Source organism: Canis aureus, chromosome 32 (genome assembly GCF_053574225.1).
Source record: "Canis aureus isolate CA01 chromosome 32, VMU_Caureus_v.1.0, whole genome shotgun sequence".
Classification (NCBI taxonomy): domain Eukaryota; kingdom Metazoa; phylum Chordata; class Mammalia; order Carnivora; family Canidae; genus Canis; species Canis aureus.
Genome location: NC_135642.1, coordinates 34285492 through 34308325, shown reverse-complemented (window position 1 = coordinate 34308325; position 22834 = coordinate 34285492). Strand labels below are relative to the sequence as shown.

Here is a 22834-nt window from a genome sequence, read left to right as displayed (position 1 = left end):
AAATTCACCTCTTTATTGCTATGGTTTATTGGTCTGTCACAAAAATTGCATAAACATTCTTCTATCCATAAGAGAGCAATAATCTCATAAATTTTCTGTAGAAAAAATGTTCTAATTTTGGTTTATAAAATAACAGCATTTTGTGAGTCTTTCAAAATGATCTTCAGAATTAGCCTGCACTTTTTCCCCCTAAGGAAGAAGTATCAAAAGAGACATAAAAGTCAGTCAAATAAAGAGATTTAAATGAACTTTGCTGCTAATTGTCATTTATGAATGACTTGTTTCATGTCGGTTGACATATCTTCCACTGCTTCGTTTATTTATACCAGGGGTCAGCAGAGTTTCTTGTAAAGAGCTAGATGAAAAAAAAAAAAAAAAAAGAGCTAGATGAATATTTGAGGACCATACAGTCTGTATTGCAGCTACTCACCACTGCCCTCAGAGCACAATTGCAGCCATAGGTAATTGTAAATGAGTGAGCATGTTGGTGTTCCATTACATCTTTAGTTATGAAAACAGAGGATGGGCTTTATTTGGGCTGCAGCTGTAGTTCACTGACCCCTGATCTATTCAATGAGTATTTGTTACACAGCACTTGACATTAATGTTACATACCAGAAATTAGATTTCTGTTTTAACTAAGTCACAATGTATCTTATGTTTTATGTTTACTTATCTTCTGGGATAACTTAGGAGTTAGTTGATTGGTTAGTTATTCAGAGGCTGGGATGACTTAGGAGGTAGTTGATTGGCTATTCAGAGACATAATCTTTTATTGGTTATGTATAAAGAAATTGTGGTTTGATTGTAATTTTGGCTCATTTGAGTCAAATCAGATTTGGTTGGAAGCTATTGACTTCTTTACCATAGTTACATGCTAAATGTCAAGCCTTTGAGTTGAAATAATAGATTCATACTTTTTTGGTGGAGAAATGGATTTCTTTTTAAGATTTTATTTATTCGAGAGAGAGAGAGAGAGAGAGAGAGGCAGAGACATAGGCAGACTGGGAAGCAGGCTCCATGCAAGGATCCTGCTGCAGGGCTCCATCTTAGGACTCTAGGATCACACCCTGAGCCGAAGGCAGAGGCTCAACCACTGAGCCACCCAGGCATCCTGAGAAATGGATTTTTTAAGACTTTGCAGTTGAAGCCTTGTCAATTTATTTCAGTAATAAATCTCTTAGGGAATATATTGGGAAAATTACAACTCTTGGTTATGTGGTCTCAGTGTTTCCCATATTTCACCACTAAGCAATTTGATTATTAAAAGCGCTCACAAAAAAAAATAAAATAAAAAAAAATAAAAGCGCTCACAATATTTCCTTGTTTGTGTGTTTTTTCTAATTATGTGGATTAATTTATTATTTTGAGTCTAGAAATCATGTTTACCCCTAATTTTCATTAAAAAACAAAACAAAACAACTGCTGTTTATTATAGGGCTCCAACAAAAGAATCATCTGAAGAAGAGTATGACTCTGGAGTTGAAGAAGAAGGATGGCCTCGCCAAGCAGATGCAGCAAACAGCTAAACTGTCAGACTTCTGTCTTGTATATAAAACTTTCCTTCTTTTGTTTAGGATCATAACTGTCTCTACAGTCTGACATTAAAAGCATTGCATCTATCTTGGATAGCATACATGGTCAGAAGCCTTTAGGATAAAAATCAGATCATGTATATTATGTAACATCACATTGATTTATACAGAGGACGTTATGTGGACTTTAATGATACAGTGTTCAGAGATAAAATGTACATTATTTTGGTTCAGTTTTTTAAAAATATGCTTTAACAAAATACTTAGGAGTTCCTTTAAGCAATGCAGGTGTTGCAATAACTGTGGATTTTACAATAATGTTACTCTACAAATGGGAAAATAAATTCTTTAAAATTAAAGATTGGGATACCATTTTTTAGTTTAACCTTTTTTCTACCCATTTCTGTTACCTGAAAATATTGGAATTTTATTCATCTTAAAAATTGGAACAGGTAGTCTCCAAGTATTTAAAAATTTCATGGAAAAAGTACCCTGAAGAACCATATTTTGCTGATTTATTTAGCTATGTTCTTAGTCTTATCTGCTAATGCATGATACCAACATCCCAATTGGTACTATAGAAAAGGCCATCCCCTTGCTGACTTGTCTTGATTTATTTTCCATCTTTAATCCATTTCAGTATGATGAATGTGCAGATGGAATTGAAATCTGACTTCAATCTTCAGGAAAAGACCATCTAATTCTAAAAGTAACATGCAGCATCAATCATAGTAATAGTCATGTGCTAAACTATTCTAATATTATCCACTTAGCTTAAAGTGCTCAGCTAATTCTGTTTTGTTTAGTTTTTTTGGTGCTAGGTATGTGTCTCATTCCCATTGAAGAAAATCTGTGCTTTGCTATCAACAGAAATGAATGTGTTCACACTAAAATATACGTTATTAACTCCATTATATAACAAAACTAAACAGTGGGAGAAATTTGGAGGGGCTTAATAATGAAAGTTATTTCATTTGATTCTATAAATATCAAAATATTTGGGTACCTTTTAAGCTTAATGATGATATAAATTTCCATACTATTCATTCAGTTCAAACTCATTTGAAATTGTTATATTTTAAAAAAAAAATGTTACATTTAAGTATTTGTTTTCCTTATTTGGTTTATAGATGCTTGAATTTTCCTGTTACCCCCTTTTTCTTAGGAAAAGAACTTTAAGCTATTAGCAAATTCTAAATCCTATTGGTGAAAAATTGGGCTTTCTATGATAAGAGATGTGACATATGTATTTATGGCTGGGTAGGACCAGAAATGCACTTTTGCAGAGTCTTTAAGCTTGGTTGCTATAAAATGGAACAGAAACAGGTATTCTTCTTAGTCTTTATTAATGGTTAAAGTTCTTCTCAGGAAGTCTTTCATATTATAACTGTTCATTATCTTTCTTTTATAGTATCATTTCCCTTTTTGTAGAGTGAAAATTGGAGTAGCTACTAAATATATTAAGGTTAATCCTCCAGAAATGGACTGGGAGACATTTTAGTCACAACAACTTACATTTGGTTTTGGAAGTTGTTAACAAAGCATAATTGATGTTTTTAAATCAAACAAACTGAGTATAACTACGATTTGTATCTTGAAACTTATGTTTTGGCATTTGAATAAAACAGAAGTACTAAATGAAAGTCAGTGTGGTAGTATGTCCATATGCAGTACCATTTTTAAAAGGACACAGATATCACGAGCTGCTTTATTCTAGTGACTGGTTAATCCTTGGCACTTTCATATCCTTCTAATAAATTCTCCTAGTTGTAGATTCCACAAAGTTCTGTTATTAAAATTTATGTTAAATATTTATTGAAAACCTGCACTAAAAAAACAAAAAACAAAAAAAACCCTGCACTTAGGGATCCCTGGGTGGTGCAGCGGTTTGGCGCCTGCCTTTGGCCCAGGGCGCGATCCTGGAGACCCCAGATCGAATCCCACGTCAGGCTCCCGGTGCATGAGCCTGCTTCTCCCTCTGCCTGTGTCTCTGCCTCTCTCTCTCTCTCTGTGTGACTATCATAAATAAATAAAATTAAAAAAAAAAAAAAGAAAAGAAAACCTGCACTTAAATGTCCTGCATGGGCCCCACACTAGATAAATAAGACCAAGTTTTTCAAGAGTATTACTAGTCTATGAGGAGAAGCAAACAAATATCTGTGCATCACAATAATGGAAGTGAGATAGGTACCAGATGGGGTGACACAAAAAGTAGGTGGCCCAGATGGATGTGGAAGATCAAGTAGGAATTTGCCAGAAAGAAATAATGAAAATTAAATCAAAATCTTGACAAATGTAAACAATAGAATATCTTGTATGCCATGTTAAGTTGTAATTTTATGCAGAAAATAGTAGGGTATTGTTAAAAGGGTATTAATCAGGAGAACTGTTCATTAGATGTGTATTTTAGATTGTTGGGAAGGGAAGGCTCTGAGGAAAATGGAGGGAAACATGACTAGAGGCCTCATTGTGGACACTCCTCCAGCACTTGCCCCTCTGTCTCTTACCTGGTTGCCTTCCTCCTGTTTTTCAAATCAGTTTTCATCATAAACAAAACTTGGAATTCACATCTACTCGCACACAGTAAACTAAAAAAGTGGGTCGTCCTGTTTCAGGTTCCCGTTCAGAGTTTGATTTTGGGCCAGGTGAGAAGCTATTGGAAAGTTTTGCACAGAGAAATGACATAATCTGACTTAAGTTTTGAAAGACTATTCAGGTTATAGTTTAAGCAAACAGACTACAGAGGAGCAAGGATTGAATCAGATACCCTCAGCCCTTCTTAATTTTTTTGAAAGAAGATAATGGATTGAACTAAAGTGATAGTGGAAGAGCAGATGGGTAGGTATTTTTGGATATCTGAAAAAAAAAAGTATTCCATGTCCTTCAATGGGGAAACTCAGTATTATAAAGATGTCTATTAACTATATTAATTTATGAATTTAATATTGCAATAAAATACCAATAAGTTTCTTTTTTTTTTTTTTAACTTAACAAAGATTTATTCATGAGACCTAGGCAGAGGGAGAAGCAGGCTCCCCTGCACGGAGCCTGACTGGGGACTCAATCAAGACCTTGGGATCAGGACCTGAGCTGAAGGCAGACGCTCAACCGCTGAGCCATACCTGGTATTAGCCAGGCACTGCGATACCAAAAAGTTTTTAAATTGAAAGTAGGCATGGACGCCTGGGTGGCATAGTTGGCTAAGCATCTGCCTTCAGCTCAAGTCATGATCCCAGGTCCTGCGATCCATCCTGGCACTGGGCTCCCTTCTCAGTGGAGAGACCGCTTCTCCCTCTCCCTTGCCACCCCCCCCCCCACCACCACCACCATGTGCACTCTCTCTCGCTGTCTCAAATCTTTTTTTAAAAAGTGATGCAAGTAAAATATGGAATATTATTTAAAATTTAAGAAATATTACAGGTCCCTTGGGAAGTGGGGTCAGGCATTGATCGGTTCTCATGGTATATGATGTAGTTTTGGAATGCTGGTAAGTTCCAGACCCACTGGCCAAGAAAGAATTCCTGAGACATTCTGGGTGCAAAAAGATGATTTTATTAAAAGCATGGGGACAGGACCTGTGGGCAGAAAGAGCTGCCGCACTGGGGTTGTGAGGAATGGCAGATCATACTTGGGAGTTGGGGGAGGTAAGTAGAAAGGGAAGTGTCAAAAACTTTGCTATGCTAAAAAAGACTCTCCGGATACTGGAGGCCTGGCTATTGTTGAGCTAAGGTGGTTTTTCCCTCTAGCAAAGCATTAACATTAAGACAGCGGGAGTTTCCTGGAGGGATGTTATATTCCGCTTGCCTAAATTATTTGTCAACGGGCTTCATGTTATAAGGAAATTTTATTTTATTTACATTCCCTTCTACCTTTGTTTCCCACTTCACTATGGAGGGGAAAGTGATGTTAGGGCTCCAGGACATTTGAGTCTATGGGGTTTTGAAAGTTAGGTTATTGAGAAGATACTTTTTCTTTGTAAATCACTAAGACATTTGTTCACTGAGGGATGCCTCTGTGGCTCGTTCGGTTAAGTGTCTGCCTTCTGCTCAGGTCATGATCCCAAGTTCTGAGATGAGCCACGCATTGAGCTCCCTGCTCGGTGGGGAGCTTGCTTCTCCCTCTCCTGCCTGCTCCTCCCTCTGCTTGTACTCTGTCAAATAAATAAAACCTAAAAAAAAAAAAAAAAAAAAAAAAAAGACATTTTAAACTGATGGAAACTCAAGGCTTGCAGGACTGTGATCTCTCTTAATCCCTTAGTTTTAGGGCAGTCAGGAGTGCCTGAGGAATGTCCCATATCCCACCTGGGAGTGGGGCGGAGGGCGGTTTGTGGGGTGTCAGCTTGTGCTTTGTCCTCAGCTTGCTTTCTGCTGTACTCTGACCCAAGGAGTCATCCATTATTGCATCGAGTCATGCGATGCTGCAGCAATTGAACATCCAAAGGGGGGTGGGGGTGGGAGGAGAACCTCAAACTAAGTTTCACACCTTACACAAAAATAAACTCAAAATGGATCACAGACTTAAATGTAAACCTACAAAATTTTTAGAAAAAGCACAGGAGAAAATTCTCAGGATGTAGAGCTAAGAGTTCTTGATCTGACTCCAAAAGCATGATTCATAAAGGAAACACCAATAAGCTGGGCTTCGTTAAAATTAAGAACTTTGGGGATCCCTGGGTGGCTCAGCGGTTTAGCGCCTGCCTTTGACCCGGGGCATGATCCTGGGGTCAGAATCCCAAAATGCTATGTACTGTATGATTGCATTTATATAACATTCTTGAAAGGACTAAGTTATATAGAGGAGAACAGGTTAGCTGTTGCCAGAGCTTAAGGAAAGGAAGTGGGTGTGGCTATAAAGTAACCTGGAAGCAATGAAATGGAAACATTCTGTATCTTGACTATATTAATGTCAATGTCTGGATTGTAATATTGTACTACACTTTTGTAAGCTATTTCCATTGGGAGAAACTGGATGAAGAGTACACAGAATCTCCCTGGATTATGTATTAATATATGTATATTTTAAAAGATTTAAAAAAATATTTTATTTCTTTATTCATAAGAGAGACACAGAGAGAGGCAGAGGGAGAAGCAGGCATGCAGGGAGCCCGACGTGGGACTCGATCCCGGGACTCCAGGATCGCAACCAGAGCCACCCAGGCGTCCCTATTTCTTACAACTGCACAGGAATCTACAATTATCTCAAAATAGTTTAATTTTAAATATCTAATCATGTGTCAAGGCCTCTCCTTTCCCTCCAGCTTAAAACCCTCCAGTGGTTTCCCATTGTTTTTAAGATACGAGCTCCTGGAATGCTAGGAGATACTCTCTCAGTCTCCCTCCAGGCTTTCTGTGCTCCATCTGACCTGTAGAAAAAAAGGCAAAATGAAACGTAGATCAAATTAAATTTCCTTACACCTTGCAGCTCAGTGACAAATACTTCTGACAGCCAGCAGAGTCGGGCATTCCTCCAGGAACTCCCAATTGTCTTAAAGTCAACGCTTTGCTGGAGGCAAAAATGCAACCTTAGCTTGACCACAGCCAGACCTTCAGGATCATGGAAGTCTTCTTTCACATAGGAAAATCCTTTTGGAAATTTCCTTTGTTTCTACCCCCACCGTGACATAGAAGTATATAACCAATTCCCGTGCAGCTCTTTCTGCCCATAGGTCCTGCCCCCAGGCTTCAATGAATCCACCTTTTATGCGCTGAAAACGTCTCGAGGATTCTTTCTTGGCTGTTAGCTGCGGGACCCCAGCATCCCATCACCTCCGCACTGGTCATCTTTCAGTTCCCGGACTAGACCTACTATCAAGAGTTTTTGCAAATGCTGTTCCCATCCGAACTGTGCTCCGCTCGCTTCTAGTTAACTCCCCACTTATCCTTCAGGCCTCCGAAGGCTTCAATCCTTGGGGCAGCCTCCCCTAACTTCTCTGACTACGTCAAAATCTCCCATACGCTCCTCCTGCCCAGGGTTTTCCTCTTTGGGAGTACTTCCATTCGCCGCGGCACCTCGCCATTTGTTCGCTCGATTACGTGATTGATGTGTTTTCTTTCCCAGACACGTAGTTTCACCAGGGAGACCCTATCTGTCCGTCACAACGTTCGCAAAGCAGCTGGCGCCGCAGCCAGGACGCTCAGGAGGAGCAGGGCTTGGAACTGGAACCGAACGGACGCCCACGAAGGCGCCGGGCGCGCCTTGGCGTCGCGCGAGTACTACGTCACTTCCGCCCCGGAAGACCCTCTTTCTAGGGGAACCGCTCCAATTCCTGTCACTTCTCAGACTCCCTCCGTCGCGGATATGGCTCTGCCGCCCTTCTTCGCCCCGGGCCGCCCAGGCCCGCCGCCTCCGCAGCCGCCGCCTCCCGCTCCCTTCGGCTGCCCGCCACCGCCGCTGCCCTCCCCGGCTTTCCCGCCGCCTCTTCCCCAGCGGCCCGGCCCCTTTCCGGGGGCCTCCGCCCCCTTCCTCCAGCCCCCGCTGGCTCTGCAGCCCCGGGGCCCCGGGGAAGCCTCTCGCGGCGGCGGCGGCGGCGGCGGCGGCAGCGGCGGCGGCGGCGGCGTCTTCTACCCGGTGCCGCCGCCGCCGCTGCCGCCGCCGCCGCCCCAGTGCCGGCCCTTCCCGGGGACCGACGCTGGCGAGCGGCCGCGGCCGCCGCCGCCAGGCCCGGGGCCGCCCTGGAGCCCGCACTGGCCTGAGGCGCCGCCGCCGTCTGACGTGCTCGGGGACGCGGCCTTGCAGCGCCTGCGCGACCGGCAGTGGCTAGAGGCGGTGTTCGGGACCCCGCGGCGGGCGGGCTGCCCGGTGCCTCCGCGCGCGCCCGCCGGGCCCAGCCTGGGCGAGGTGCGCGCGCGGCTGCGCGGGGCTCTGCGCCTGGTGCGGCGGCTGCGCGACCTGGGCCAGGCTCTGCGCGAGGCCGAGGCGGATGGCGCGGCCTGGGTGCTGCTGCACGCTCAGGCCGCGCCGCTGCGCGCCGAACTGGCCGAGAGACTCCAGCTGCTGACCCAGGCCGCCTATGTGGGCGAGGCGCGGCGGAGGCTGGAGAGGGTCCGGCGCCGCCGGCTGCGGCTTCGCGAGAGGGCCCGGGAACGCGATGCCGAGCGGGAGGCCGAGGCCGCGCGAGCCGCGGAGCGCGAGCAGGAGATTGACCTCTGGAGGGTCAAGTGCGTGCAGGAGGTGGAGGAGAAGAAGCGGGTAAGAGCAGCAGATGCGCAGGGGCCAGGGGTAGTGAGGTTTTGCGCTGTCGTTTCCCAGGGTTAAGCCTCTTTTTCCTCGTCCGTAAAATAAAAAGTCTTTCCGATCTCATATCTCCATATTGATTGCGTGTTGATGATGCAAATAGTACAAAACACAAATGCTCTTAAGTGCACCGCGAGTCTTGTAAACATAAGATCCAGGATTACACGGTGGCGTTGCAGAATGACAGACGTCCTGTCTCCTGCTGCAACGTCCTGTCCGCTTACTAACATTTAAGGCAAACAAGAATCTGGGTCTTTGTTTCTTCTGTTGGCCCGGCAGATTTTATTTTATTTATTTATTTATTTTAAAAGATTCATTCATTCATTCGTTCGTTCATCCATTCATTCATTCATTCATGAGAGAGGCAGAGACACAGGCAGAGGGAGAAGCAGGCTCCATGCAGGGAGCCTGGCCGGGGACTTGATCCCGGGTCTCCAGGATCAGGCCCTGGGCGGAAGGCAGCGCTAAACCTCGGCGGATTTTAATACAAACGATAGAGCACTTAGTGCCTTGTGCTAGTTGGTTTATGAGGGCCTTAGTGAGGAGTTCCCCAGGATTCCTTTGTTGAGGAATTTTACTCATTTTTTTAATTGTTACTACTTAAAAAAATGTATTTATTCGACAGAGAGAAAGCACAAGTAGGCAGAGTGGCAGGCTGAGGTAGAGGGAGAAGCAGGCTCTCTGCTGAGCAGAAAGCGGGTGGGAGGCTCCATCCCTGTCCCTGGAATCATGACCTGACGTGAAAGTCATGATTATGGTGAACCATAACCAACTGAGCCACCCAGAAGCCCTTTTGGAAAATTTAAACCACAGATCCCCAGGCTAACAGTGGTGTTTGGGGGGCACTTGCTGCATATTAGGTGCTGTGCTCAAGACCTTGCATATACCAGATCTTTAATCCTTGTAACAACCCTAAACCGTATTCTCACCACTTTACAGATTAGGAAATTGAGGCACAGAGAAGCTAAGTTTCGGACAATCACACAAGTGGTTTGTAGTAGTTTTACTCCTGATTTGAGCCCATGTTGGCTGATTCCGAAGCCTGTTGATCTTAACCTCTTAAGTAGGGGCCAGGGTGAAAATGGAAATTGGTCAGGCAGTTGTTTAAGGCGTTCTCATTACTCCTGAGGGCCTCTGAGTCCCCCCCCCCCCCCCCCCCGCTTCACAACCAGCTTGTGTTTACTCCCTCCTCTTCCTCCTTGTGTCTGTTATTGCCCTAAAATCTTTTTTTATTTTATTCTTTTATTCATGAGCGAGGCAGAGACTCAGGCAGATGGAGAAGCAGGCTCCATGCAGGGAGCCCAATGTGGGACTCGATCCTAGGATTCCGGATCACGCCCTAAGGCAAAGGCAGACGCCCAACCGCTGAGCCACCCAGGCCATCCCCCTAGAATCTTAAAAGGAAAAAAAAAAAAAAAGATGTATTAATTTTTGTGGGAAAGAGAGAGCACAAGCCCAAACAAGGGGGAGGGCAGAGGGAGAGAGAGAATCTCAAGCAGGCTCCATCCCCAGCATGGTGCCACACGTGGGGCTTGATCTCACAACATTGAGATCATGACCAGAGCAGAAACCAACAGTCAGTCACTTAACTGACTGAGCCACCCAGGTGCCCCAGCCCTAGAATGTGATATAATTCCTGTCCCCATTTGAAATGTGATGGCAAGGAATATCGTGCTTTAAAGGAGAATAGTTGGAGGCAACACCATGATCTAAGGGAGTTTGCATCAGTTCATTTAATAAGGACCCATTATTTGCCAGACCTGATGCTGGTGATAGGGATGAATAGGATATAATGCTTTCCTTGAGGGGCTTAGAGCCTCATGGGGACCATGTCTATACAGCATGGTTATGTGTTAGAGTTTCAAGTGCTGTAGGAACCCAGAGGAGGAATATCCAGTCCATTGCAGGTTGGTGTAAGGGAAGGCTTTGTGGATGATATAATGACATCTGAACTGTCTTGAAGGACATGTCAAAGCCAAGTGAAAGCAACAGGTGCAGTTCTGGGCAGAAGAAGGAAGGAGTATGGTGTGGTCTTAATGGTGGGATTATAGGCACTTATTGGATAGATGGAAAGAGAGCTTTAGGTAAAAGGATCTTCCTTACCACCCACAGTAAGGGGATTGGAGACCAGATCCTGTGAGTGGTGGTTTAAGGAACCAGAGTCATTTTGTCTACATGTGAACCAACTTAAGAAGAACATTCAGGATAGGATCTTAGTGTTTGAAAGGCTGTCATGGCAAAAGATCTAGGCACCTAACAACACTGGAGTCCGAGCTATGTGTGTTGGGTGTCACTGACAAATTTCGTAGCGTTCTGGGCCCTTCCAACCCCATTTCTTGTCTTCTCATCTCAATCTTTGGGTCTAGGAGTCTACATTTTTAATAAGAGAGCCCCAACTTAAAGTTAGATGCAGATGTTCATTGGACTATGCTTGAAGAAACTCCAAGGAAGGAACAAAGGTCAGCATCCATGTGGAAACTTCAGAGAAGATACTCCCTGGCTGGACCAGTGTGGGAGAGGAGTTGTGTACAGCCCAGGAACTTGGAATGGAGATCCAGTAGAAACTCAACCCCAGGACAGTCTGATCTTCTGAAATCTCACTGCTGGGCAGCTGTTCTCTGCTTTAAGACTGTTCCTAGGGCAGCCCGGGTGGCTCAGCAGTTTAGCGCCGCCTTCAGCCCAGGACATGATCCTAGAGACCCGGGATAGAGTCCCACGTCAGGCTCCCTGCATGGAGCCTGCTTCTCCCTCTGCTAGTGTCTCTCTCTCTCTCTCTCTCATCAATAAAATCTTAAAAAAAAAAAAAAAAAAAGTATTCCTAATACTAGGTCTGTCTCATGGACTCGGTCTTTTCCAGGAACAGGAACTGAAAGCTGCAGCTGATGGTGTCTTATCTGAAGTGAGGAAAAAGCAGGCAGATACCAAAAGAATGGTGGACATTCTTCGGGCCTTGGAGAAATTGAGGAAACTCAGGAAAGAGGCAGCAGCAAGGAAAGGTAACCATGGCTTTGCATTTCTACTTGTATTTATTCCTCTATTGCCTTGTTCCTTCCCTTGCTTTACCCTAGTGTCCACCCTCCCTCAAAATTTTTGAAGAAAAAAAAGTTTGATTATATTTAATTTTTACCCAGTAGAATAACAGCTTGTCAGCACCACTTCAGAACTTTTGAAGCAGAAGCCTGACTTTGTTTACTCCTTTTTGACAAGGTTGAAAAGAGAGGCAGGTGTGGGAACCCACTATACTGCCTTTCCCTTGACTCATCATTCCCACAGCAAGTGTTCTGGCCACGCTTTTGTGAGTGAGTTTGGTGTGGCTCGTCACTTTTGCCCATGTACAAAGGCAAAGGCTATCCTTTCTTTACTAGGTGCTTCAGAAGATGTTGAAAACTTGGCATGCCCTTCGGATATGTTTCAAACCTGAAACATTGATATTTAAAAAGGTGTGAGTGGTTGGACAGGGCAGGGAGTGCCTTGCAAACTGCATGGGTGGGTGTCCACTTCTGTACTTTGGGATCAGAAAACCTGAGTCCTCTCCTCTTGCCTCTAGGGGGAGCACTAGTTTTGGAGAAGCTCCCTAGTTGTGCTTTCAACATTTGCCTGTCTTGATCTTTGCTCTTGCAAGTCTTTTTGTGTGGAGGGCCCTCAGTTCCATCTTTTCCGTTTTAAGCTCTCACTATCCTTCAAAACTAAATACAGATGCAACATCCTCCATCCTCCATCCTTCCCTGATCTGGATTGAGGTGACCTCCTTCTTACTTGCACCGGTTTGGACTACAAGCTGCCTTATTTAGTAGACTATAGGTCATTGATACCAACCAGGGATATTTGAGACTACACAAATTAGCAAGTACTGTGATAGCAAATGACTTCCCCTGTGTGGTTTAAAATATAAATGAAACCTGTGAATCAGACCCTTAATAAAGTTCCATTGGGATATGACCATTGTGTATTCAACCCAGCTCACTCACTAGCTAAGTGATTAGCTTCTGCATGCCAGGCTTCAGAATAGCTAGTTCAAATTGAGGCTTCAGAAGAATATGACCCCATAGTGCATTCATGAGTCAAAGGGGAGTTTGCATCTACTAGGTCTACCCTTATCTCTTCCTTGGGGAATGAAAACCTGAGGGCTGTTATTTAATATTCTTCTACTCCATGTCCTCTGTGAGGAGAGTATTTAGTAAACTTTTGCCAAGTGAATTTCGTAGCATAATTTCTCACTATTTGTCTTCTTTATTTTGGTCCAAAAGAAGGAGGAAATTTCGGAGGAATTGTGATCTATAAAAATAAGCAGCCTCTTTGGAGTTAATAGTCTTGAATATAAAATGATTTGGTAACTAGCAGCTAGTTGCATCATATATTTAAAACTTTTCTCTCAAGGTGTGTACACCTTCAGCTAAGGGCTGAGAGAATGAGGCCAGATATGTAAGCAGGGCCACATTGCAGTACCTTAGGGGCCAGACTAGACTTCTTACCTATGCTTAAAACTGAGCGGAACCATTGAAAGATTTTAAGCAAAAAGTGAAATGGCAGCAGTAATCAGTGCTGGTCCAGGAGAGAAAGAAGGGAGCTCTAGGAGGGAGGGAGAAAAGGAGAGACACTGAGAAGGCTATTCAGTAGTCTGGGCACGGATAATATAGGAGTGTGAACTAAGGGTCAGGTGGTGACTTGGAGAAAAGTAAATGAACTTAAGAAATACAAATAAAGGAGAGGGGGAATGTGTAAGTAAATAACTTGGGGAACAGACTTGGGGTTGACGAGTTCAGTTTGGGTTGTGTTGAGTTTGAGGTGCCTGTGGTACGTCTTGGATAAGAGGTCATCGGCATGTAGCCATAAATAGACATGACTTTAAGGAGGTTGTATAGTGTGAGTTGAGGGCCAAAATGACAAAATCCTAGGGAATGTCCAAATCCAGATGCATAAAGGGGTGGCCACAAGAGAGGTCAGAGAGATAGAAGGAGAAAGTAGGTCCCCTACCTCCTTCTGGAAAGTCCCAAATGCTCAGAGAGATTGTGTAATCTTGCTTGGGGAGGTTACCTAAATGTCTCTTTGCCTTAGTTTCCTCATCTGTAAGACAGGAATAATGATAGTACCTAAAAATTGAGAAATATCTGTGGGAATTAGTACCCAATAGATCATCAGTGAGCTATGCTAGGTGCAATTCACAGCAGAATGGTATGAGTAGAAGCCAGACTAGACTACAATAAAGAGGGAATAGGAGATAAGAAAACCAAACAGTGAGTTCAATTTATGAGAAGTTTGCCTGTGAAGACAGGAGAGAACTGATCAGTATCTGGCAATGCGGAAGGGCAAAGTGGTAATCTTAGGGTCATGGGAAAAATTTAAACATGTTTCATTGCCAAGCAAAGGAATGAGTATAGGGAGAGTATCATAGAGAAGCAGGAAGGATAGTTGATGGCTCAAGGTCCTGCAGGAGGTAGAGAGACTGATTGTAGGTGGAGGGATTAACTTAAGTGTAGAAGGATCCATCTTCCACTGGAATGAAAATGAAGGAGACAAGGATGGGTAGTCACACAGATGAGCAAAATCAGGGGGTTGAAAGTTAAGAGGTTTCCTGGCTACTAGCCTGTTTTCTCTGAGATGGGTTAGATTGTTTGCTCAGAGCCAGTAGAGAAGGAAGGCTTTAGGACAGCAGTAAAGGCTTGAAATAACTGCTGTGAAGAATGAGTATGAGCCAACTAGAGACCTGTGGGAGTATGGTTGTAGGGAGAGGTGCTCTGGGCTCAGCTGATGTAGTTCTATACTGACACTACATCACATAATCAAATTATTTCTTCCAGGAGTGCTCTGCAACTGGCAGGTGAGTGCAGAACACAGGGCTGTTAGGGTTTTTTGCTTTATCAGTGACCCTAAGTTTTGGTGAGGATGAGTAAAAGAGGGGATAGATTTGGATACATTTAGTTGGAGGTTCTGGTGAAGCCAACCATTTCCAGGGAAGAGATAAGTGCACTGGGAGACTAGAAAGTCCTAGTCAGAGAAGAGAATTGTGCTTAAGACTTTAGAGGTAGCAGGGTTTTTCTTATCATGCCCAGGTACAAGGACTGGACAGGGGGCAGCCCCAGTGATGCAGCGGTTTGGCGCCGCCTGCAGCCCAGGGCATGATCCTGGAGACCCGGGATCGAGTCTCATGTTGGGCTCCCTGCATGGAGCCTGCTTCTCCCTCTGCCTGTGTCTCTGCCTCTCTCTCTCTCTATCTCTGTGTTGCTCATGAATAAATAGATGGAATCTTTAAAAAAAAAAAAAAAAAGACTGGACAGAGCTCAAAGGTGGCTGGCTGGCTGAAGGGAAAAGGAGAAGGCATTAGTTATGTAGAAGCTGCAGGAACTGGAGGAGTGAATGGTAGAGGTGGAGGGAACCAAACCATGTATCAGTATGTGGGCTCAAGAGAAAGACTGGATGAGGATTGCTGTTCCCGAGGGAATGTGTCATGATCAGAAGTGATAGATGAAAGTTTGAGGGAGGTATGGATTCATGGTACAGGTCCAGCAGCCTGAGATAGGCTACTATTCCTCATGGGGTCTGTGGGCACTTTGGAGCTGATGGAGTGTTTGTGTTTCACCATACTGGTAGATTTTAGTACTCTGGCTCTTTACAGAAGTTGGCCAATTCCTGGTTTAGGTAAAGAAATGAAACAATCATGGAATTGTTACAAAACAATGTAGTGACAGCTTGAGCTCAGTGCTTAAGAATTTTGTGGTTTTTTTGGAAAGTAGCTGGCAACTTAGTAGAAGAGGGATTTGAATCATAGGGTTTCCATAGTTGGGAATGAGTGATTGTAAACCTGTTCAAGCAAAGCAGTCATGAGAAAATGACCTAGAGAAATGTTAGCTTTGGAGGTGAGGATAAGAAAGTTGGTTCCACAACCACTTAGTGGCAATGGTTGAAGGAGAAAAGAATCAAACCTCCAAAGGCCTTGATCAGCTCTTTTAGGAAGCAGTTTACTATTACATTTAGTTAATCCTGGAAGCGCCCCTAAACATTACTTCTCTTGAGAATTTATCTTACAGAAATAATCTATAGAAGGAAAAAAGCAACATGCCTAAGAGTAACATTTCACTTGTGCACAAAAATAGAACACCTAAATAAAATACCCATAGTCAACTATGATGCCATTATCACTAACAAAATTAGTAATAATTCTTTGATATCACCTACTAACTAGTCTGTAATCAAATTTTCCCATTTGTGGAACTAGTTATGTTGCCTATCCTATTAGCTGACTAACCATCCCAGGCTTCCCAGGATGCTGGGTTTTCAATGCTAAAACTGGGCAAACTGAAATACTTGGTCACCTTATACCAAGCAGCAGACTGTGAGGGCAGTGTGATTAGTTATGTATATTTCTTCTTCATTATCCAAGTGTGTTTTCTCAGAACTTCAGATTCCATCAGTGGGAGAATTGTTTATTAGTTGGTTCTGAGAGCCTGTGCTGTGGGGATATCACAGTGAAGAAATATAAGATAATTCCTCTCTTTAGTGAGCTTACTGCCCAACCAAAACCATTAGAAATAAAATTAGGTTAAGTGGTATGAGAGAGAGAGAGAGAGAGAGGGAGGGAGGGAGGGAGGGGAGGGAAGTCAGGGTGGGGTCAGATTAATTGGAGACCCAAGATCAAATTGAGCCTTGAGGGCAGCCCCAGTGGCACAGCGGTTTGGCGCCGCCTGCAGCCTGGGGTGTGATCCTGGAGACCTGGGATCGAGTCCCACATCGGGCTCCCTGCATGGAGCCTGCTTCTCCCTCTCCCTCTGCCTGTGTCTCTGCCTCTCTCTCTCTCTGTGTCTATGAATAAATAAATAAAATCTTTAAAAAAAAAAAAAAAACTGAGCCTTGATGATTGGTTAGAATGTACAAATTCGAAGCAAATTTATAATGAAGTAGTACTTTGAATCTGCTCATTAGAACACAGATTTTGAGATAAAAAGTTGCATCTAAAATGCCTTTGGAAAATAAAATAAAATAAAATAAAATGCCTTTGGATCTCTGCCTAGGCGTCTGTCCTCCAGCTTCAGCAGATGAGACTTTTGAACATCATCTTCAACGACTAAGAAAACTCATTAAAAAACGTTCTGAATTATATGAAGCTGAAGAGAGAGCCCTCAGAGTTATGTTGGAAGGAGAACAAGAGGAAGAGAGGAAAAGAGAATTAGAAAAGAAACAGAGGAAAGAAAAAGAGAAAATTTTACTTCAGAAGCGTGAAATTGAGTCCAAGTTATTTGGGGATCCAGGTAAGTTTCTCTGTAAATCAGAGGAGAAAAGGAAAATACTCGATTGGCAGCTCTTTTTCCTCATGGATGGTCTCAACCTAAACTAAGAGGTGGTAGGCAGCAAATGGCATTTTCAAGACTTGAAATTCTAAACTGTGTACTGGAAATCACGGGTAAAGATGAAATATTTGATCACATTGTTTTACTGTCATAGTCGGAGGCTCAGTCAGCTTGCATTGAGAAATATACTCTAGATATGAAGCATGATGATGTGGTAACATGCCTTTTCTTTTTCAGATGAGTTCCCACTCGCTCACCTCTTGCAACCCTTCCGACAGTATTACCTCCAAGCTGAGCACTCCCTGCCAGCACTCATCCAAATAAGGTCAGAGTGGGACTCTCTGTGTCATCTTCCCCTTAGGTAGCAAGAAGCATTCCAGGTGCTTGTGTTGTTGAGGCCTATTGCTATATCTTTTTTTTTTTTTTAATTTCTTATGAGTTTATTTAAAGTTTCTAAGTTCTCAGGATGCCACACATACCTTTAGCCCTCAGTCCTTGAGAAGATGTCTCTGTTTTAACAGGTGAAGAAACTGAAACTCAGGTTGTGATTTGCCCAACAAGTATTGTCTCATGATATAGCTGTTGTGTTGGCTTAAAGCACTGACTTCCTTTTCCTAATTGTCTTCTGCTGCTAAATAAACCAAGGGCAGGAAACCCTTCCTGCCACTTGCCTGTGGAGACTGTTTAAGTCCCATACCAGCTTGTCAGTTCTCACAGGTCAAAGCCAGGAGAACTAGGAACGAGGAGTCTCACCTCAATATGCAGTTACTAATGAGCTGGGTCAAGTTTTCAGCTCTCTGGGTCTCACTTTCCTCACCTATAAAATGCAAATGGTGGACTAGAATGTGGCCTTTAAACTTCAGCAGTAGGACTCTTCCCAAAGGCAGTCTTCTGAGAAATCCATTTGTGAAAATAGTTTGAATGAATGGGTTCTGTGAGCAGTTCAAATCTCTTATTAACTGGAAGCACTTTGTTGTTTTCTAGATTGCCCAGAACATTTGCTTGAGGCCTAGGGGTTTTTAAAGCTTAATTTGAAAATCACTGAACTAAGTGATCTCTCAGGTTCCTTCCAAAACTGTAAGGATGCTTGTAGTATACCAAGTTTGTGTTCTGGGAAAAGTATATTTCTGGCTAATATGCAAGTTTTAGCTTTTAAATATAAGTACAGTGGATTCTCATTATTCGTGATAGCTATGTTCTATAAAGCTGCAGGTACTGAATTAGAGAATATCGGATTGCTAGCCCTCAAGGAAAAACAGGGTTGGGTTCCTGTGAGCCTGGGCCCATACCATTTTCATTAACTGATCAATACATAATACTGTTTTATGTGGATTTCTTTTTAAAAACACCTTATTTAATATATATTGATTCATTAACATTGAACTCCTAGTGAACAGCATTGTAATGCCTGCATCAACATAGCTTCTCGCACATACATGTATTCTCTGTAAGGCATACTCCAGCCTTCTCATGCTAGCCAGCACTACAACAGTATACCTGGGGGCCATTTAAATATAAAAGCACAAATATGTGAAAAACTTGGCACTAAATAGACTGCAGAAAGGACACTTGTTTATAGTATGAGGCTGAAAACAAGAAGACAGTGTCATCTTATTCAGTTAACCTCAGTTGGGAATGTACCTGTCAGGGACTCAGACTTTTCACTGCCCTATGCATGTTGGCAAGTGACATGAAAGCGCCACAAGTACTGACTGTGGGGTCACAAATGAATTTTTGTGAATAGGCAAATTTGCAAATATGGAACCTGCAAATAATGAGGATCAACTGTATATTCATTATTTGGTTATCCATAAGAGTTCTTGGCAGTTTTTGTCCTTTATATGTACATTTAAGAACTATGGTCTTTTGCATACTGCTTAGAAGTCAAGTTCTTTAGTGTACTAGTACATACAGTCATTTGAAAGCTAAGTCCTGAAATAGAATATTTAGTTGCTGAACATCTTGCTTGGAATAGAACAGAAATAAACAGTTGTTCTACATTGTTCTTATTAAGGCATGATTGGGATCAGTACCTGGTGCCATCTGATCATCCCAAAGGCAACTCCGTTCCCCAAGGATGGGTCCTTCCCCCGCTCCCCAGCAACGACATCTGGGCAACGGCCATTAAGCTGCATTAGTAAAGATGCTCCAGGAGTGTGGTCCGGCCAAGCCTCTTTCCAGCTCTAAATACTAGTGATGCCACCATCTTCTTGTGCTGTAGACTAAACCACAACCTCTAAACTCCATGTGGCATTGCCCTACCCAGAAGTTATGTTTTCCTTGCATGGTCTGTCCTGGCCAGAGGTGCCTCTTGAATCAGGAGATTAATATGGTTCTTCAGGAAAGGACCTAGGTGAACTGGGGTTATTACCACAGGCAGTGGCCGTGGTTCACCAAATTTGCCTCTGTTTTGAAGAGGCTTGGTGCAGAGTGACTTGTTAATTTACTCTTAACTGCCTTGGTGGTGATGGGTAAGTACACTCCATACACTCAACACAAGTATGCACTGGGTAGACTTAGCAGCCCTTCCCCGAGTACTGAGTGTGAAGGCAGGCTTGATGCAAAACGTCCATACCCTTACTACCTAGAGAACCCTCTGACTTCTAGGAGGAAAGGTCAGAGATGCCTTATCTTTAGTTTTGTGAATCCCACTTTTGGTGCAGCTTAAGAAGCTGCAGGCTGAGCTGCCAGAAAAGCTCATGGCCTATCTGGTAGTCCTGTGGTTAACTTGAGAAAGCTGTACCCATATTGGATCGTATTTTAATGGATAATGACTATATCTTCCCATGTTAGAAGGATCATAACAAAAACACCTGTTTTTTACGTTCCTAGAGGCCCAGTTGTTCAGAATCACCAATGATAGAAATCTGTTTCCCTATGGGTGTGGGACCTTAACCTCACTCAGTCACATTGGTAGGTGCCGGGATAGCTGTGGAATTTTCTTAGGAACTTAAGCTCCCCAAAACACCCATGTAGTTAAAACTGGGAGGAAAGCAGATAAAAATGAAATTGAATTTATTTTTTTATATTAATAAATGCTGTTGTGCCTGGAAATGATTGATCATATAACATGTCAGGAGTTTGTTTTGTTTTGTTTTGCTTTTTGTCACCTATTGTGTTATTTATATTTTCAAAAAGCTAAATAAATATCATTTTTATTTTTTAGCTTGAGCCTTTGCCCCCAAATTTGTTGCTTACCAAATCACTACACACACTTTCACATTGATGAAACACATTTTCACTTCAAAAATACAAATTTGTCAAATTGACATTTGCTGTATAGGGAAGTGAGTGAACCTCAAGCACCACACTCTTCTGGAATCCAACTCTAGATAAGCAGGGAAGGACACCAGCTTTGGGGATGATTCATGTGGCAGGAAGCTCTGGGCAGCAAGATGCTAACACCTTTGTTCTTTTTCTGTTTAATCTGTACTGTTAACCCTTAAATGCATAATATATAAATTTAACAGAGAGGATATGAGGACTAGCACTCCAAAGTGTATCTAAGCTCATAAACCTTAAAATCTAATGTGATTAGCCTCACATAACCCCATAGGCCTGGGTGTCCTTTTGTTATAAATCTCTAGCATTTGCTCTCTGATGAGATGGCAGGAAGAGTAGAAATAAAAGATGAATTGTGTGATGTGTTTAGTGTCCAGGCAGCCTGTCACTAACATATCTGCATTGGTGGGAGCATGAGTGAAGCAGGGATTCAAGAAAACTCAGCAGAACCCAAGGGAAAGGCATTTAACCTCAGGTTGAAAACACCATTCCCTCTTTCTTCAATCCGCTTCTGCAAAGTTTAGTAAAGTAGACATTATTCTTGTTTGGTTTTGTTTTGTTTTTCCTAGTTTATTGCCTTGTGTGGTGGGTGGCGGCAACAGCCACTGGTGATTTATGGGTTTAGAAAGAAAGACCTAAGGTCTTTTTGTTTGTTTTTTAAGACTTTATTTATTCGTGAGAGACACAGAAAGGCAGAGACATAGGCAGGGGGAAAAGCAGTCTCCCTGTGGGGAACCCACTGGGGGACTCCATCTCAGGACCCCAGGATCATAACCTGAGCCAAAGGCAGATACTCAACCACTGAGCCACCCAGGTACCCAGACCTAATGTCTTTAATGAATTATACTGCTGAGAATATGGATGGTGTCATTGTAATCTTTAACCACAGTCTCTTTAATTTATTGTGGAAAATTTCAAACATCCCAAAGTAAATAGTCATAATTTTTTCCATGTACCCTGGTGGTACCCTGGCTTCAAATAATTGTCAATTCATGTCCAATCTTGTTTCATCTGTATCCCCACCACTCTGGATTATTTTGAAACAAATCCAAGACATCATAAGTGTTTAGTATGTAGCTCTAAAAGATACTTTTTTTTTTAAGATTTATTTATTTATTCATTCAGAGAGAGCGAGAGAGAGGCAGAGACACAGGCAGAGGGAGAAGCAGGCTCCACGCAGGAAGCCCGATGTGGGACTCGATCCCGGGTCCCCAGTATCACACCCCGGGCTGCAGGCGGCGCTAAACCGCTACACCACCAGAGCTACCCTAAAAGATACTTTAAAAATTTAACAATAGTGCCATTATTGCCCTGGAAGAAATGAATGACTCCTTAATATCAAGATTTCTTTATTTCTTTTTTTTTTTTTTTTTTTTTTAATTTTTATTTATTTATGATAGTCACAGAGAGAGGGAGAGGCAGAGACACAGGCAGAGGGAGAAGCAGGCTCCATGCACCGGGAGCCTGACGTGGGACTTGATCCTGGGTCTCCAGGATCGCGCCCTGGGCCAAAGGCAGGCGCCAAACCGCTGCGCCACCCAGGGATCCCAAGATTTCTTTATTTCATAAATGTTTTCCACTTTGTTCAAATTAAGATCTAGATGCAATCGATACATTGTTACTTATGTATGTCTCTTAACTTTCTGATAATCTGTAGGCCATTCTCACTTCTGTGTACTCTTGTACTCTGTCTCTCCCTTGCAGTTTATTACTTGAAGAAATTGGGTCATTTTTTTCCTGAAGAGTTTCCAGTCTGGATTTTACTAATTGCATCCTCGTGATAGCGTGTTCCTCATTCCTCTGTTTTCATATTTCCTATAATCTGGTGGTTAGAGCTGTACTGTCCAGTAGGGTAGACACGTATGGCTATGGGGCACTTGAAATTGAAAGTTTCAATTGAGATGTACAATTATATATACAGATCACATTTCTACTGGACAGTTCTGACCAAGAGCACACCCATTTCTTGACCACATACAGATTTGAATTATCTGACGAGTATTTCATAGACCTGGTGTGTACTCCATTCAGGACTAATGTCTAGTTGTCTCTTTTTGTGATCTTAACAGCCATTGATAATCAAGGTCTAAATTCATTCATTTGGGGTTGCAAAAGTGATAGTTTCTTTTTTTAAAAAAGATTTAATTTATTTATTCATGAGAAACCAAGAGAGAGGCAGGCTCCCCGTGGGGAGCCCTATGTGGGGCTTGATCCGGGGTTCCAGAATCACTCACTCCCTGAGCCGAAGGCAGATGCTCAACCACTGTGCCGCCCAGGCATCCCACAAAGGTGATAGTTTCATTCTGCCATTCTTTCTTTAGTTATTAGCTGGAATATTTGTAAAAAGAGAAATATCCAAGGCAGGTAGCACTGCTGTGTTGTCTTTATTTTATTTTTAGAGTTTTTATTCTTATTTTATGCACCTCCTTCTGTTTTATGGATAAGAAAACTGATACTCAGAGAAGTTAATGACTTGCTCAAAGTCACACAATGAATCCGTTT

General features: G+C 42.8%; 2 protein-coding genes and 1 long non-coding RNA gene across 4 annotated transcripts in view; 2 read left to right on the top strand and 1 right to left on the bottom strand.

Moving 5' to 3' along the window:
• CLPX (caseinolytic mitochondrial matrix peptidase chaperone subunit X) overlaps nucleotides 1-3178 on the top strand; it is a 43757-nt gene extending 40579 nt beyond the window's left edge. The window contains exon 14 of the mRNA XM_077881502.1: nucleotides 1439-3178. Coding sequence (XP_077737628.1) covers nucleotides 1439-1529 — 91 coding nt within the window. The 3' untranslated portion in view covers nucleotides 1530-3178. The remainder of the gene's footprint in view (nucleotides 1-1438) is intronic.
• Nucleotides 4-8042, bottom strand: LOC144303394 (uncharacterized). 2 transcript variants are annotated; one of them, XR_013370461.1, is made up of 3 exons: nucleotides 6948-7987; nucleotides 4043-5703; nucleotides 4-355 (listed from the first exon to the last, which is right to left on the bottom strand). It is a non-coding gene; the product is annotated as an uncharacterized LOC144303394 (long non-coding RNA). The 2 variants fall into 2 exon arrangements; XR_013370460.1 differs by lacking the exon at nucleotides 4043-5703 and having other exon boundaries at nucleotides 6948-8042.
• Nucleotides 7760-20215, top strand: PDCD7 (programmed cell death 7). The gene is made up of 5 exons (XM_077881503.1): nucleotides 7760-8723; nucleotides 11626-11764; nucleotides 16775-17011; nucleotides 17288-17375; nucleotides 19065-20215. The coding sequence occupies exons 1-5, from the start codon at nucleotides 7833-7835 to the stop codon at nucleotides 19186-19188; spliced, it is 1479 nt and encodes a 492-aa protein (XP_077737629.1). The 5' UTR covers nucleotides 7760-7832; the 3' UTR covers nucleotides 19189-20215.
• Nucleotides 20216-22834: the final 2619 nt, after the last annotated feature.